General features: G+C 42.4%; 1 protein-coding gene across 1 annotated transcript in view; it reads left to right on the forward strand.

Moving 5' to 3' along the window:
* Nucleotides 1-4,841: 4,841 nt before the first annotated feature.
* Nucleotides 4,842-18,023, forward strand: part of LOC121303615 (regulator of G-protein signaling 3-like) — a 188,556-nt gene continuing 175,374 nt past the window's right edge. Inside the window, exons 1-4 of the mRNA XM_041234411.1 lie at nucleotides 4,842-5,042; nucleotides 16,295-16,345; nucleotides 17,173-17,231; nucleotides 17,535-17,629. Coding sequence (XP_041090345.1) covers nucleotides 4,958-5,042; nucleotides 16,295-16,345; nucleotides 17,173-17,231; nucleotides 17,535-17,629 — 290 coding nt within the window. The 5' untranslated portion in view covers nucleotides 4,842-4,957. The remainder of the gene's footprint in view (nucleotides 5,043-16,294; nucleotides 16,346-17,172; nucleotides 17,232-17,534; nucleotides 17,630-18,023) is intronic.

An 18,023-nucleotide genomic window follows, 5' to 3' on the forward strand; every position in this document is an offset into this window, starting at 1 on the left:
ACCCATATTCCACTGTGGTGGTTGTTGTTGTTGTTGTTAACATGGCTGTTGTGTTCAGTTTTAAAACTAATTCAGTAGCACTGCTATTACGTTATTGACTGTCGCAAAAGGCACATGCGTCTGTTAGGTTGTAACAATGAAATGCCGTTCCTGATCACTAAATTCTGTCTTGTGAATACATAACAATGGCATCCAAGCAAAGCACTGGGTGGAATTTCTTTACTAAGCAGGAGAAAATGGAATTTGCAAACTCTGCCAAGGAAATTCAAAGGAGGAAGCACACTTACTTAAAGTGTTTCACGTTATTTTATTTTAATTTTATTGATTTACTTATTTGTTTTTAAATAAAGGCTACTGATTTTATTTTGTAGGTAAGTAACTTTATCTGCAGAATAACTGTAGATAAAGCATTCCGTATTGGAAGCCACACGGTTATTATTAATGAATTCCAGTGTTATCACTGGCATAAACCAACAGGATTTTATTATGTTGTTTTGTTTCCGATTTAGTTCCTGAGAAGAATAGTCACCGCAGTGATTATTATTGAGGTGTACTTGCTGTTCGCTGTCTTATTGTTTTCTGTGAATCATTGATATCCTGTCAGTTAAGAAAAGGCAGAAGCTTGTTTTAACATTGTCTTTATTACGCCGACGAGAGACCCGCAGTTACAACTGCATTGTCATATTTTCTACATTTTCTTTAAAGGACTGTGAACAGGATGGCTTTGCAGGTGTGCAGACCAGCACACACACTCCACAACAAGGACTGGCGGATGAAAACTGAGATGCTATGGCGGTCAGATTATTTATTAAATAATAAACAACAAAAGATTTAAACAGAACACACAACACTGAAAATAAAGGGCACGTTGGGCCAAACAAAAGGACAGACAGACAAACAGTGGACGAACACTAAACAAGTACCGTGCTGGTCTTTCCAGCACGTTGTAGCAATTGTATATACTTTGTTTTTACCTCCTCTCTACACCCGTTCTCCACTTGCTGAACACACAACCCCAAGTGGGTGAAAACATGCTGCTTTTATGCAGCTGTACCGAGACTCGAACGCTAATCAGTCATTCCATTGGAGTCTCGGTACAACTGCACGTGAATTAATTTCCAGTGCTCACGTATTACATTTTACCTGCACGTGAAGTTCTGTGCAATCCTTGTGCCTAAATAGAAATATAAATTTTAAACAACTCGTGCTCATAAACCATATTTATATCCCGTGTATTTTATAAATAAATACCAACATTAACACACTACATACGTCATAAAACACTAATAAACATAAAGGGGCGGGACACTCCGCCACATGTGCCCCCCCTTGTGTGCAGCATGCATGGCCTTAAAATGCCACCTCCTCCCTTAGTCCCCAAGGTCCACGTTTATAGTCCCAACCCAGGAACGGGCAGCAACAGGCCAAAGGTGGCGGCCACGGTGGGAGGTCCTCCTCCCCCCCCCAACAGCTGTAGCGGCCAAAGCAATCCTGGCAACCGCATGGCTGTCTGACCTCCCCCCCTTCTTTGTAGCTTGTGGGGCTCCGGCCACCAAATTGACTGCAGCGAAAGTGCTGCGCGGGAAGGTGGTCTCCTGATGAATCCCCCCTTTTTCATAGCCGGTAGCTCCCCCTTGTTGGGCTCCGGCCACAGTATTTCCTACGGAAAAGCAGGGCTGACAGCAACCCCTGGCGAAGCAGTTCCGGCGACCCCAGACGAAGCAGAGCTGGCAACCCCAGGCGACGGCAGCAGCAGCGGGCCCTCGGGAGGCGACGGCAGCAGCAGCGGGCCCTCGGGAGGCGACGGCAGCAGCAGCGGGCCCTCGGGAGGCGACGGCAGCAGCAGCGGGCCCTCGGGAGGCGACGGCAGCAGCAGCGGGCCCTCGGGAGGCGACGGCAGCAGCAGCGGGCCCTCGGGAGGTGAACTCGGGAGTGGAGCCCCTGGCCATAGAGGCGGCAGTGGGAGCTCCACTTCTCCCTCATACCCTGTAACCGTTAGCTCCCCAGGTGATGCGGAGCAGCAGGCAACCCCAGGCGATGCGGAGCAGCAGGCATCCTTGGACGGGGTAGAGCGAGGCAGGCATCCTTGGACGGTAGAGACGGAACCACAGGTACTCGCCCTCTGCTGGTGGAGATAGGAGCTGCAAGCAGTCTCCTGGCGATGAAGGTGGGAGCAGTGTGTAGTCTCCTGGCGACAGGGGTGGGAACAGCGTGTAGTTTTCCTCACTTGCAGGGGACTGGTGTGGCTCTCCCTCACTTGCAGGGGACTGGTGCTTCTCCTTCTCCTCTTCTTCCTGGAGAATGGGGCAGTTGACCGCGATGTGGCCCCACTCCCTGCAGGCAGTGCACCAGTTCATGGCCCCAAGAGCGCTGAGGTAAGCTTCCCAGCTGCCCTTCGGTCATCTTTCCTCCTCCTCTCCGGGGCGGGGACAGTTGACGACGGAGTGGCCCTCCTTCCCGCAGGAAGTACACCAACTCGAGGCCTCGACCAGGCAAAAGTAGCCATCCCAGCGACCACTCTTGGGCTTCCCTTTTTGGGCTGTGGATGCTCGGCCTCTTCCTTCTTGGGCTGTGGATGCACCTCCTTCTTCGCCTTCTTGGCAGCGCCCCTCCTTCAATTCTTTGGGACCGGCAGTTCCATCTCTTGCCATGGAGGGGGTTGGTCGGGTGATTTGTGCCTGACCTCACCGATGGCAAAGCAGCACTCCTTCCCTTTGAGGCAGGTGAGCTGTTGGGGTGGGAGGAGGACCTCCCACCATGGCCGCCACCTTTGGCCCGTTGCTGCCCCTGTTCCTGGTGGATCCACTCCTCGGTCTGCACCTCTCCCTGATCAAAGGCCTGCATAAAAAGTCTGTATATGGGAGGTGCCCATACTCCAGACAGGCGAGGCACCATGTAGCCCCTCCTTCCTTTAACTCCCTCTAATGCTCATGCCACTTCTCCATGTACTCCTCCACTTTATCCATTTCTTTTTTTTTTCCCAAACCAAAAAAAAAACTCCTGTTGCGAAAAAATAAAAAGGTTCACCTGCCGTATTCCTGGTCTGACGCTTGGAGGCGCTGTAATCCCACTTCTGTGAACAGGATGGCTTTGCAGGGGTGACGTTGGACCAGAAACACACTCCACAACAAGGACTGGCGGATGAAAACTGAGACGATATGGCGGTCAGTTTTATTAAATAATAAACAAACAAAAGGTTTAAACAAAACACACAACACTGAAAATAAAGGGCGCGTTGGCCAAACAAACGGACAGACAGTCAAACAGTGGACGAACACTAAACAAGTACCACACTGGTGTTTCCAGCACGTTGTAGCAATTACTTAGAAATGCATGTGAATTACATGCAATTCCCCATGCTCCCATATTACATTTTACCTGCTCGTGAAGTTCTGTGCAATCCTCGTGCCTAAATAGAAATATACATTTTAAACACTTGTGCTCGTAACCCATATTTATATCCTGTGTATTTTATACATAGATACCAACATTAACACGCTACATACATTATAAAACACTAATAAATATAAAGGGGCGGGACACACCGCCACAGTACATAAGGACCTTTTTTATTTTAGTGTTACGTGTTCCCATGTGTTGCTACAACTGTTTATGTAACGTGTGTGTTTTAAATTTATTTTTTACATTTTGACTGCTTTTTTTAAACTTTTTAAATTGCATTCCCTGCATCAAGATGGCTTCACATGTACCTGCTTGGACCTCTTGGAACTACATTTCCCATCATCCTCCTGCTCACTGGTAAATCCATCTCAGTTACATGTGTGTGAGCAAGACAGTGACAGTCTGGCAGCCACTACCTATGACCTTATTTTTGATTTGCCCATTGCGATGCAAACCGCACGTAACGCAAATACAAATAAAACAAATGAATTTCTATATTTGCTCGCTTCATTCGCGCTGCTTGCTTTGCTTGCAGTGTGCATTACTCCATTTAAATCAATAATTTGAATTATTTTTGATTGGCTCGCTCGTGGCTGGTGTGCATAGCCCTTAGCATGTGAGGCACCAGGTCAAATGAATAATAATTGCAAGTTTGTCAAATTCATATTTTGCATTTGTTGTTATTACTATGACTTTTATTTGTATTTATTTAGTTTTTGATACAAGGTGGAATTATCTGGGATCCCTTTTGAAAATAAAATATTAATAATAATAATAATAATAATAATAATAATAATAATAATAATAATAATAATAATAATAATAATAATAAATGGATTTACCTTTTTTAGATGTTTCAATTTACCTGGGATTTAAGTATGTTGTTTATAATCTCTGGTTTAAAATAATTTTTAAAAAGCGTTGTTTTATTAATCTTATCATTTGATTTCTATAAATCTCTTTGCATAAGATCAAAATCCCAAGTAATTTGTTTATAGTAATGCAGATTTTAAAAAAAGATGCACAAAGCAATGTAACGGTATTATTGGATCTTAAACTTGAATCAAATTGTGAACTTGGACCTCTGTTCAGATTCTGTATCTTATCTTTATCTACATTTTATAGGTCATGAGAAGTGTAAAATAAATACTTGAGCCATCACAACAAATTCGATAATACTTTACAAACTGAGCTTTGGAATTGGAATAGGGCGAGGTTGCTGCCAAAATCAGTGAGTTGGATTCCATGCCATGTTTTCCAGCTCACTTGCCAATTGGATACCATTCTTTATTGTGTGTAACAGATTTGTACTTTTGGAAGAGCCAGTGAATTGACTGCATAGTCAGGTGGAAAACCAACATTCAAACAAGCCCCCTTAGCCAATCAGATGAGGGGCTGCATGTCTCCCATTCAAAGCAAAGGCGGCTAAGAGGCTTTCTCTGTGACACTCCCACAGCAGGACTGATTCAGCATGCATTTTTAACGGCTACTCGAGTTACTGAACAGAAACCCTGTCTTGGATTCAAGTTTCACTCCTGCAGCAGGAGTTCTAAGCATGGAATATTGCAGCATCCACCGGGTCTCCCTGTGCAACAGGCTTCCCAGCACTCCAAATTCCTCTTTCCTCCTGCGGACCTTTGGTGAGTCCTGGAACAAGACCGGACCCTGTTAATTAGGATTCTGTTAGAAGGGGGTCTGGCAGCTGTGCTGTGACGCTTAGATCAATCACTGAGATATAACGAGCTGTATTACAGGTTGTGTGTGTTTATTATTAACATGCATCACTAGACCAGCATTGCTACCTCTGCCATTACTAAACACAACATTTTTGTTGTAAATCACAACCTAGAATAGAATGTTAATGGTTTGCACGTGACGCTTTCTTTCTGTTTGTTAAGTTTAGTGGTGTGGTGTAAGGGAGTCATGTTAGGGAATTGCCTTCTTCCCAGTTCCTGGGAGTGAAGTTTCAGTACATGCTGTTGGTTGGTTCGTGTTTTCCGCTGTGTGGTGTTTGAGTGTAATGTTCTTTACTGCCTGTGAACGGGACAGACTGTTCTAGGAACGGTTACAATGGACCACAGACACAATAGAAAGAGATGCTTTTCACATTGTATAAGATTGTGTTTCTGCCAAAACAATAATTATGGTCTTGTATACCTTTCATGGTTATTAATCTCGTGCACAGCGGCTCACTCTAATTTGGCTCTGAATGATGCAAGACTAAAGTGCTTGATTATTCTTTTGATATTTTTTTATTAGTGACAGTGGGATATGCATGAACCAGGGAGTCTGTTGGGCTTCTGAGAAACTGGCAATGTATATCTGTGCATTACTGGAGTCCTAAAATGTGCTTAAACTATTCTAATTGTAATATAAATTTTTGGGAGAGGTTGAATTAAGTATGTGGTAGGTCTATGTAGTAATCTCCAGGTGAGTCTCCTGAAGGCAACTGCTGACAGATACCGTTGAGTCATACATTTGGTGAACAGAGACACAAGTAATAGGTTTTATACAATGGGCTAGATTGCCTGCTGATAACAGAAGGCATGATCAGATTCCTTTACTTTCTTTCATTACTAACTTTAAATGTTCGAGGTGTTTTCCCGTCGGCCTCTAGTTAAGGAACAAGGATGGGAATAGAATGGAGCAGCTACAGTATATGTTTTAAAATGATTATGTCAACAACAATTTGTTACAAAAGGCAATGCTAATTGCTAATTTAAAAAATAAATAACAATGCTATATTTGCTTAACTCATTCTTATAAATCCATTGTATTTGGGGTGGGGGATCGGTTCAGGCAGTCCTGCAGCATGTGGGATTGATAGAATGTTATAGATTGTAAACTTCATAAGTCAGCCAGTGGTTTGAAATACACACTGCTGAGTCCAATATATGATATGAGTCTAGATCAGTTCTGCAATATTAGTGATCATTTCAAAGGATGTCAGTAGCCTTTATGCAAACATGGCAGCACTGACAGCAGTTCCCAGTTAAAGCAGGGCAATGCAAATGGCATTGAAAGTGTAAGGAAATCATTACATTTAAGGGATGAAAAGGAGCAAAAGCAAAATCAAACAGTGCTAAAGGCTGACTTGAGTCAATAAACCAGTGTCTGCTGTTAACAGTATTAGTGTCTTAGAGGCAGCTCCCTGCTATATAGCTGTGGGGCAAACGGGCATGCTTCTGAGACCTTTATGGAAACAGAAGATTATGATTGCTTTTTATAGCTCCTTCAAAGAGCTGGAAATCAAAAACAAAAAGGCAGGAGCGAGGAACAAACAGAAAAGTGAAAGGATGACAAAAGGGTCGCGCACAACCACTTGCCAATACACTAGTAATTCAATCAATACAATAGTCTCTGCAGACGTGGGAGCTTGGTACAATTACATTAGTGTATTTAAACCTTGTGTAGAATGCGGTACAGTAACTAGGCATATTTTTTTAAAGTCTCCTGACCTCCTCCCCCCCTCTTCACAACCAGCGGCTCCCTATCTGACAGTGAAAAGGCTGTCAGCTTACCGACTGGCAGCAGAGCCATTTATGGCTTCCGGGCTGGCTCCTCCAGCTCCAGCACATCCCCAGAGCTGGCGGCTACAACTAGCGAAGCAGTTCCGGCGAGGTCAGGCGAGGCAGAGCTGCTGGCAAGCCCAGGCGAACTCTGGGATAGAGGTGGCAGCGGGCGCTCCACTACTCCCTCACACCCCGTAACTGTTGGCTCCACAGGCGATGCGGAGCAGCAGGCCACCAAAGGCGATGCGGAGCAGCAGGCGTCCCTGGGCGGTGATGAGAAGGTGTCCCCGGGCGAGGATGGTTTTAGAACCAGTCGTGGTGATGGAGTTGGCCACTCGGGCAATGGCGGGGATGACCCTCTTTGCGGCCGCTGCGGCTGAGCTGTTTTCTGCCGTGCTCCCCTCAGCAGACTATGTAGTGGTGGCTAAGGACTGCCAGCATCATGTCCTGGTCCTTCCACTAGGAATAGAGGGGGAAGCTGCAGGCAATCTCCCTTTTGTGGTGGTGGGAGAGGCAGCTCCTGTTGCTCTCCTTCTGGAGGTGGAGGCAGAGGCCGCTCCTTCTGCTCTCCCTCTGGTGGTGGAGGCAGAGGCTGCTCTGCTCCTGCCGGTGGAGATAGCGGAGGCAGCTCCTGCTGCTCTCCTCCTGGTGGTGGAAAAGGTGGAGGTGGGAGCAGCGTGTAGTCTCCTGGCGATGAAGGTGGGAGCAGCGTATAAGAACATAAGAGAGTTTACAAACGAGAGGATGCCATTTGGCCCATCTTGCTCGTTTGGTTGTTAGTAGCTTATTGATCCCAGAATCTCATCAAGCAGCTTCTTGAAGGATCCCAGGGTGTCAGCTTCAACAACATTACTGGGGAGTTGATTCCAGACCCTCACGGTTCTCTGTGTAAAAAAAGTGCCTCCTATTTTCTGTTCTGAATGCCCCTTTATCTAAACTGCATTTGTGACCCCAGTTCCTTGTTTCTTTTTTCAGGTCAAAAAGTCCTTACGCTCGACATTGTCAATACCTTTTAGAATTTTGAATGCTTAAGTTAGGTCACTGCATAGTCTTCTTTGTTCAAGACTGAATAGATTCAATTCTTTTAGCCTGTCTGCATGTGACATGCCTTTTAAACCTGGAATAATTCTGGTCGCTCTTCTTTGCACTCTTTCTAGAGCAGCAATATCATTTTTGTAGCGAGGTGACCAGAACTGAACACGATATTCAAGATGATGTCTTATTAATGCGTTGTACCGTTTTAATAATGCACATATTGTTTTTATAATGTGCATTTTTATTTCCTGCGTGCAGTACCTTACACTTTTCTCTATTAAATGTCATTTACCATGTGTCTGCCCACTTCTGAATCTTGTCTAGATCATTTTGAATGACCTTTGCTGCTGCAACAGTGTTTGCCACTCCTATTTTTGTGTCATCTGCATATTTAACAAGTTTGCTTACTATACCAGAATCTAAATACATTAATGTAGATTAGGAATGTGGCAGAGCAAAGCTCTGCCGTTTAGAAATTGGCAGGGATGGGGTTAATTTCCCCTACCTGCCTGGGTTTATTATGTTCGGGTGGCTGGGGTTGATTAGTTGATTCGGTCAATTAACGATCAATCAGTGCCCAGCCACCTGACATAAAAGGAGGCCTCTGCTTCTCATTTCGGGAGGAGGGAGTTGAGGAGCAGGTTGGTGTTTTGTTGTTTGTATTTTTGAAAGTTTGAATCCAGTGAAGGCATTGCCCAGCCTGGAAACCTTATATTTTTTGTAAGTTTTGTTTTGTTGTCTTTCTATTTGTGTTTGAATATTTTTTATTTTGCCTTTGTGCATGTTTATTTTGTGTTATTTATAATAAAATTTGTATTTTTTTTTAACTGAAATCTGTCTCTGGGCCTCTTTCCACTCGCCAGTCTGCCACAAGGAATAATTAGGATTTTTTTTTATGTCTCCTGGCAGCGAAGGTGGGAGCAGCGGGCAGTCTGCCCCTGGCGATGGAGGCGAGAGCAGCAGGTAGTTGGCTGGTAGTGGAGGCGAGAGTAGTGGGTAGTCTCCCTCTATTGCAGGGACTTGTGTGCCTCTCCCTCTCGCTCTGGAGACAGCGGTGGGACCTCTTCCTCTGGCGCTGGAGACAGCAGTGATGCCTCCTCTCCCTCTGGAGCTGGAGACGGCACCTCTGGCTCTGGAGGTGAAACCAGCAGGCATTCTTCCTCTGCTGGTGGAGATGGGGACAGCAGGCATTCCTCCTCTGATGGTGGAGATGGGAACATCTGCCTCTTGGGCTTTGGATTCCCGCGATCCTCCCCCCGTCTGGGCACTGGATGCTCGCGGTACCCCCGTCTGCGCGCTGGATGCTCAGGCTCCTCCCAAACATATGTAGGATGACTGGGATCCTCATCCTTCCAGTCTGTCATCTCCTGCGGTTGTTGTTGCAGCTTTCCTCTCCCCCTTCTCTTCCTGCTCCTTCTTCCCACCTTCCTCTCCTGGGCCGGTTCCTCCTCCTTGTCTTGGAGGGGGCAGATTGCCACCGTGAGCCCGCAGGCAAGGCATCAGCCTTGATCGTTGATGCCCCTGAGGAGGTCCTCCAGTTCCTGGCAGCAGTCTCTCCAGCTCCAGCCTTCCATTTCTTTATTTTTTACATTTTTTAAATAAATTTTTTTTTTCTCCAATAACAGAACAAAAAAACACATCGAAAAACTAAACCAAAAAAAAACGCACTTTCCTTTCCTGGTCCGGCTCCTGGAGGTGTTTATCCCACGCAGGACACCATATGTGACAGATGGCTTTGAGAGCTGCTGCACTCATATTTAATAATCAAACAAAATAAACAGTGTTAACAAAAAGAACACACACAAAACAAAGCAAAGGGGCACTCTGGCCAAAACAAACACGAACCTAAACAAGTATATTCTCGATTTGATACAACTGTTCTTTCCAATCATCTAGACCAGGATGTCAGTCTCTCCTGGAAGGCCACAGTGTCTTCTGGCTTTCGTTCACCTGAGCTCTCAATTACTTAGCTGGTCTAATTATTTGATTAACACTTCTCTTCAGGCCTCAAAATGTTTTTACCTTGAATCAAGTGTATTCTTAAAACCATCAACTGTAAAATACCTTGAAAATTATAAAATGCAAAATTGAACAAATAATTAGATAAATTATATCAATTAAGAGCTTAAGTTGGAATGAAAGCCACAAGACCCTGCGGCTCTCGAGGACTGGAGATTGACACCCCTGCTCTAGACTAACGTCTCTCCTCTGACACTCCCTGCCGTCTGAGCCGATGGTGGGTCTTTTATATTCGTGGCTGGAGCCTTAATTGCCTATTAATAAATTACCCTAGGAAGGCTCCAGCCACATTCCCAAGAGAGTTCTAGGGAAGAGGTTTTAACCCCATCCCCCTGACTATATATTACAAGACCGGCTTTTCGCCTGTCTCAAACCGCAAAACAAAAAGACGGACAGTGCTCGACCGCCCGCACATAAAACACAATAATAATAACGAATGAATACATACAGAAATAATAAAGTACACACAAGGGGTGGGCACACTGCCACAGGGCACTACTGGGGGATACTGTGAAGCACTGGCTATAACTAAGCATTCCTTTAAGGGGAGATTGACACTCACACCAGCTACTACCTATATCTCTAAATCATTTCAACTGCAACTTCACATTGTCAGTGCTGTGGAGACTGCAGGGCAAATCTAACAGAATCCTTCACTTTGATCTGTGACCTAAGATAGCCGCCACATTGTGTCAAGCGACTTTTTAGTTTCCAGGTGATAAAAACCTAATACTTTGAGAAATCGCCTTCTTGCTTGGCACGCAGGTATTCTGTGATTCTTCAGATTGTGAGTGCAGATAAGTGAACCACTTTATGGAAAGCTGCTGACTCCACATTGTCAGATTTGCATCTCGGAACCTGTTTTGAGATAGTGACTGTTTGCAGGGTTCTCTTGTCTTTGTGTTACACAGCGTAGAGACAGGACAGCTTGAGTTATTGTCTTCGTGTTACACAGCGTAGAGACAGGACACCTTGAGTTATTGTCTTCATGTTTTGTACACAGATCTGTTCTTACTTTAGTTCCATTTCCAGTGTTGTCCAGTAAAAATGAACCCTTTTACTACTGCATGGCTTTAAAATGTGGCCATATCGATGATACAGGCAGCATGCTTTGACATATATTTAGAAAGAGCGTTTACCAGGCATTTCACTAGTGATGTGGCTAAGAGTAACATGTATTCATATTGGAGTGAAGCGTGTCTGGCTAAAAGGGCTTTCAATGAAACTTCAACCAGTATTCAAAAAAACGATTTAAACACCCTTTTAGCTGAGTGTGTCTAAATGTGAGAGATGCGCTACGCTTGCAGTCAACTGTAATTAAATGCAACGTCACTGGTGGATTATGTGGCATATTAGAGATGGACGCACCCCTCCCAGTAATTTCTTTTGTTAATTGAATACAGTATTTTTGTTGGGTAATTAAAAAGGTCTCTGTATTCGGTATGGTGAAAGCTAATCCTATTGTAGTACATTGGGTGGTCGTTATTACTTCCTGCCAGTAGATGGCGTCGGGACTCTTGTAGTACAGAGTAAGAACATAAGAACATAAGAAAGTTTACAAACGAGAGGAGGCCATTTGGCCTATCTTGCTCGTTTGGTTGTTAGTAGCTTATTGATCCCAAAATCTCATCAAGCAGCTTCTTGAAGGATCCCAGGGTGTCAGCTTCAACAACATTACTGGGGAGTTGATTCCAGACCCTCACAATTCTCTGTGTAAAAAAGTGCCTCCTATTTTCTGTTCTGAATGCCCCTTTGTCTAATCTCCATTTGTGACCCCTGGTCCTTGTTTCTTTGTTCAGGTCAAAAAAGTCCCTTGGGTCGACACTGTCAGTACCTTTTAGAATTTTGAATGCTTGAATTAGGTCGCTGCATAGTCTTCTTTGTTCAAGACTGAACAGATTCAATTCTTTTAGCCTGTCTGCATATGACATGCCTTTTAAGCCCGGAATAATTCTGGTCGCTCTTCTTTGCACTCTTTCTAGAGCAGCAATATCTTTTTTATAGCGAGGTGACCAGAACTGCACACAATATTCAAGATGAGGTCATACTAGTGCATTGTACAATTTTAACATTACTTCCCTTGATTTAAATTCAACACTTTTCACAATGTATCCGAGCATCTTGTTAGCCTTTTTTTATAGTTTCCCCACATTGTCTAGATGAAGACATTTCTGAGTCAACAAAAACTCCTAGGTCTTTTTCATAGATTCCTTCTCCAATTTCAGTATCTCCCATATGATATTTATAATGTACATTTTTATTTCCTGCGTGCAGTACCTTACACTTTTCTCTATTAAATGTCATTTGCCATGTGTCTGCCCAGTTCTGAATCTTGTCTAGATCATTTTGAATGACCTTTGCTGCTGCAACAGTGTTTGCCACTCCTCCTATTTTTGTGTCGTCTGCAAATTTAACAAGTTTGCTTACTATACCAGAATCTAAATCATTAATGTAGATTAGGAATAGCAGAGGACCTAATACTGATCCCTGTGGTACACTGCTGGTTACCACACTCCATTCTGAGGTTTTTCCTCTAATCAGTACTTTCTGTTTTCTACATGTTAACCACTCCCTAATCCATGTCCATGCGTTTCCTTGAATCCCAACTGCGTTCAGTTTGAGAATTAATCTTTTGTGCGGGACTTTGTCAAAAGCTTTCTGGAAATCTAAATAAACCATGTCATATGCTTTGCAATTATCTGTTATCGATGTTGCATCCTCAAAAAAATCAAGCAAGTTAGTTAGACACAATCTCCCTTTCGTAAAACCATGTTGACTGTCTCCCAGGACCCTGTTACCATAAAGGTAATTTTCCATTTTGGATCTTATTATAGTTTCCATAAGTTTGCATATAATAGAAGTCAGGCTTACTGGTCTGTAGTTACCTGGTTCAGTTTTGTTTCCCTTTTTGTGGATCGGTATTACGTTTGCAATTTTCCAGTCTGTCGGTACCACCCCTGTGTCAAGAGACTGCTGCATGATCTTGGTTAGCGGTTTGTAAATTACTTCTTTCATTTCTTTGAGTACTACTGGGAGGATCTCATCCGGCCCAGGGGATTTGTTTATTTTAAGAGCTCCTAGTCCCTCTAACACTTCTGCCTCGGTTATGCTAAAGATATTTAAAACTGGATAGGAACTGGATGACATGTGGGGCATGTTGCCCGTATCCTCCTTTGTAAAAACTTGTGAAAAGTAATCATTTAATATATTTGCTATTTTTTTTCTTCATCTACGATTTTGCCATTTGTATCTCTTAAACATTCAACCTGCTCTGTGAATGTTCGCTTGCTCTTGTAGTGATAAGGGAAACTGCACTTGGGACAGGGATCTGTTGTTGACCTACTCTGTGTAAGCAAAGCAAATGGCTCCTGAGTGATCGTCCTATGTAAAAATAATCTTTTGCTTTTTCAGATTGTACAGGAATAAAGACTATTGGAGCAAAGTGCTTTTGTTTATTTATTCAAACGTGCAACAATTAGCCAGTGGTGTAGAGGGTGATGCTCACCCACTGCAGAAATGTAAGAGTGAAATGTAAAAGCAATGTTGAATGGAAATATAAAATGGAATGTGGGAATATAAAAGGCTGTGTTGTTCCAATCAACATGAGGTCATTGTAGGACCTTTCAGTCCCTTCATTTGTTTTTTAACCATTCATTAGCAGAAAAATACCAATAAAAAACCCAATACCGTTCTGTCAACAGCTTAGACTGTTAAGATTTGAACAAGCCACCCTTGTTTAACAAATTCTATTGTATTCTGGTTAGCCACGTCTAAAATCTACAACAGACTTTAACCTATAATTACTTGGGTCTGTTTTATCTCCATTTTGAAATAATGGCACGGCATCTGCAAGCTTCCAGTCTTCAGGAAACTCACCTGGCTGTTTCTATTGAACTGGTCATGATAGCATATTTCTACCCTTCTTTCCTTAAGCACCCTTGGATAAATCTCATCTGACTTGTTATTCTTTAGCTCCTGTAACACATTTAATACCTCTGCATCACTGATGCTGATGTCTTTAAGGATAGTCAGCATATTTCTATCCTCCTGAGTGAAAACATTTAAACAATATATGTTTATTATATCAGATATTTTGCAGTCCTCATAAACCTAGTTATCATATTCATCCCCTAATACACTAACATTATCTTTCACAGTTATTTTACTTTTACAAGTAAAATACCTCGGATCTCGGTGCATTTGATCAACTGTTCTATGACCCAACTTACATTCCAAAATGCTGCATGAAAAACAATGTTTGTTAATGAGTGTAAATGACTGATTGGAATCGTGTTGTGTGGGATATACAGTATACATGGCTCTGCTATATGACACAGGCTACCAGGGGTGTGGTGGAGTGGAGCGGGGTGTCAATAATACCAGGGGTGCAGCAGAGCGGACCGGGGGTATAGTGGGTGCTGAGCGGGGCGTCAGTACTACCAGAGGTGCAATGGAGTGTACCGGGGCGTTGGTACTACCAGGGATATAGTGGGTGCTGAGTGGGGCATCAGTACTACCTGTGCCTACCAGTTCACTGTGCCTCAGTAACACAGCACTGGCCCCCTCACTATCATACAGCTCACTGTGCCTCAGTAACACAGCACTGGCCCCCTCACTATCATACAGCTCACTGTGCCTCAGTAACACAGCACTGGCCCCCTCACTATCATACAGCTCACTGTGCCTCAGTAACACAGCACTGGCCCCCTCACTATCATACAGCTCACTGTGCCTCAGTAACACAGCACTGGCTAGCAGGCAAACTTTTTATTGTACATACTGTACATGGAAATGCCCAGTCTGTGGAAAACCACTTCATTCATATCACTTTGCTTTTTATTCAGTGATATGAAGAAGTGTTTAACTTTCAGTTTTCACCTTCCTGTTTATACAGTAGCCTATCACTGCTTGCGACCCCATTGTTCATGTTAACACTGACTGTCACAACACAGCTGTACAAAAGCACTTTATTTAATATACACTGAAAAATGTGCAGTATTTTCTGGTTTTGCTTCAATGAGAGCATTTGTATTTGAAATTGCCTTTTGCTTTTGGACACACAGGATTTTAACTTTTGGATTTTGAAATCTGTTGTTATTCAAGTAAGTGATTTAACTGTGCCACCTTAGTATCAGTTATTTGTTTTTTATACTTCAGTTGTTAGTAAACATGAGTTAGTATGTGTGATGGTTGACTCAGCTGGTATTTAATTAAACATAAAAATGAGTAAAGGTTAAATGTTTACAATGTACTGTTCATTTATCGGACAGTTCCAGTAGGTTTCGCCAGTACACACCTGCTACCGGCTTCAGAAACTTTAGTGCTGATCTAAAATATTTAAGGCTTCTAAAACATAAAACCAGTTTTCTTAAATACTATAAAGCCCCTATTTTATGCCTGTGTTTAATAATTCATTCCAGATAGTTTCATATTTTTAAATGCTCGTTTTCTGTGTGTGTCATGTTTGAAACATGTTTGCGGAGATTCGGAAGACACACATTAAATGAGTGTGTGCGCACTCCAATTTGATGGAGTCAAAATTGGGAGATGTTGGACTTAATTACTTCCAGAAAATGTGAAGTATGAGGTGTAGGCCTATATATTAAAAAATGTTTCATACAAATCTTCACAGCTGCATTAAAGTGAATGAAGCCATGTCCCAAATCAGTTCCCATAGCAATCCTAAGTAACGTCTATATTGTGAAGGCTAGAAGTATAAACATTATTGTTCATGAATATAACAAAACATTCAGTTCCGTGTGCCAAAAGTGTTCAATGTGAAAGTAAATATTTTTAAATTAACAACAAATGGTGCTATGCCAGTAAAGAATACAATCACAGCAAAGGCAAACACCTGGGTTATCCTTTTCTTAAAGGGAATGCCAGTTGCTCCTGAATTCCTAGCAGCTTCTGATTCTCACTTTTTCTTCGTTGGTCAGCGCTATTGGAACTCTTGTCTGTGCCCAGCTCAAACTCCCATCAAAATCACAGCACAAAGTTGATGGCGCAGATGTAAAGTACTTTGCCCGTACATTTGCCTTTTAACCACATTTCCTCTGAATTGGGCCCTATACGTTCATCTGAATGCAGAGATAAAGAGAGTAACACTGCATGTTCACTTTACCAGAAGTATGACTGCAAATAAAGCAGTGGACCAAAGATGCTGTTCAATTTATCACTCATAAAATTGGCAACTGGTTCAATTCTTCTTTGTCATTTGTTTTGTAATTCGTTTTGTAACGTCTCTTTCTGTGACCTGTTGAAAATGTATGATGATTCAAGTAAGAATGATCCTTCTGATGGCTTGTATCTTTTTCCTTCTACAGGGCAGCTGAAACTGTCAATCAGTGCAGAGGATGGGGTTATTGTTCTTCATAGTAAGTGCATCCAGATATTTAACCACCACAAGATGTATCTGAAACGTGCAAGCGCTCTCAGGAAGGGCATGCTCACAGTTGCTTTTTCACACAGTAGTTATAGTAATCCAGCTTTCTGCAATTGAAATAAAACACCCTACATCTATAATCCATCCATTAAAACAATGGCCATTTTTAGATTGTCTTAATTTCTTCACATTGTCATGGACAGTATTCCTGTCTTGTAGGAAAATTAAATGCATTAAGTCAACATAAGTGTCTGGGAAGGCACGGATATTGATATACTGTAACACTAATGCTGGGTTTATAACTACACTATTGAGAGACTGGGTTTATAACTACACTATTGAGAGACTAACACTAATGCTGGGTTTATAACTACACTATTGAGAGACTAACACTAATGCTGGGTTTATAACTACACTATTGAGAGACTAACACTAATGCTGGGTTTATAACTACACTATTGAGAGACTAACACTAATGCTGGGTTTATAACTACACTATTGAGAGACTAACACTAATGCTGGGTTTATAACTACACTATTGAGAGACTAACACTAATGCTGGGTTTATAACTACACTATTGAGAGACTAACACTAATGCTGGGTTTATAACTACACTATTGAGAGACTAACACTAATGCTGGGTTTATAACTACACTATTGAGAGACTAACACTAATGCTGGGTTTATAACTACACTATTGAGAGACTAACACTAATGCTGGGTTTATAACTACACTATTGAGAGACTAACACTAATGCTGGGTTTATAACTACACTATTGAGATACTGCTCTAACAATAATACTGGGTTTGTTTACAGTCATGGAAGCCAAAGGGCTGATGGGTAAAGAATACAGGACTTGTGATTCTTACGTTAAGGTAGGGGGTGTATCTCTGTTTCATTTGCTGTGTTGTCTGTCATCTAGTTGGTCACAAGTTAATATATGGAATTCTTTATGCTGTGTTATAAAGTAACTATAACTAATACTAGTGCAGTATTGTAATTTCTTTTATAGTATGCAGTGTAATTTTAAACCTTATTCAAACCCTAACTTGCTGTTTATGTTCTATAGTGTGTTTTATTTAATTGTTATCACTTCAAACTTTCATTAAATTCAATAGCATTTAGAAAATGACAACACTCGCATCGTTATTTGTTGACTTCTTTAACAACTCTTCCAGATGGCTCTTGTACCTGATACTGACCACAGCAGTCGTCAAAAGACAAAGACTGTTCCAGACTGCAGAATCCCAGTGTTCCACAAGCTCTTCAGATTGTAAGTAGAACTGTGGAATCCCAGTGTTCCACGAGATCTTCAGATTGTAAGTACTAGAACTGTGGAATCCCAGTGTTCCACGAGATCTTCAGATTGTAAGTAGAACTGTGGAATCCCAGTGTTCCACGAGATCTTCAGATTGTAAGTAGAACTGTGGAATCCCAGTGTTCCACGAGATCTTCAGATTGTAAGTAGAACTGTGGAATCCCAATGTTCCACAAGCCTTCAGATAAGTGTTTTTAATATGTGCACAGTTTATTTACAAGCTGTTTGCCAGGAATGTAATCCTGTCGTCCTGCTCTGGATACAAGGCTGCACGTTTTTTTTTGTTTCAGTTTTTTGCACAGTGAATACAGAGAGGGGTGTACTAACAAAGAATTTTGTAAAACAGATT

Source organism: Polyodon spathula, chromosome 34 (genome assembly GCF_017654505.1).
Source record: "Polyodon spathula isolate WHYD16114869_AA chromosome 34, ASM1765450v1, whole genome shotgun sequence".
Classification (NCBI taxonomy): Eukaryota; Metazoa; Chordata; class Actinopteri; order Acipenseriformes; family Polyodontidae; genus Polyodon; species Polyodon spathula.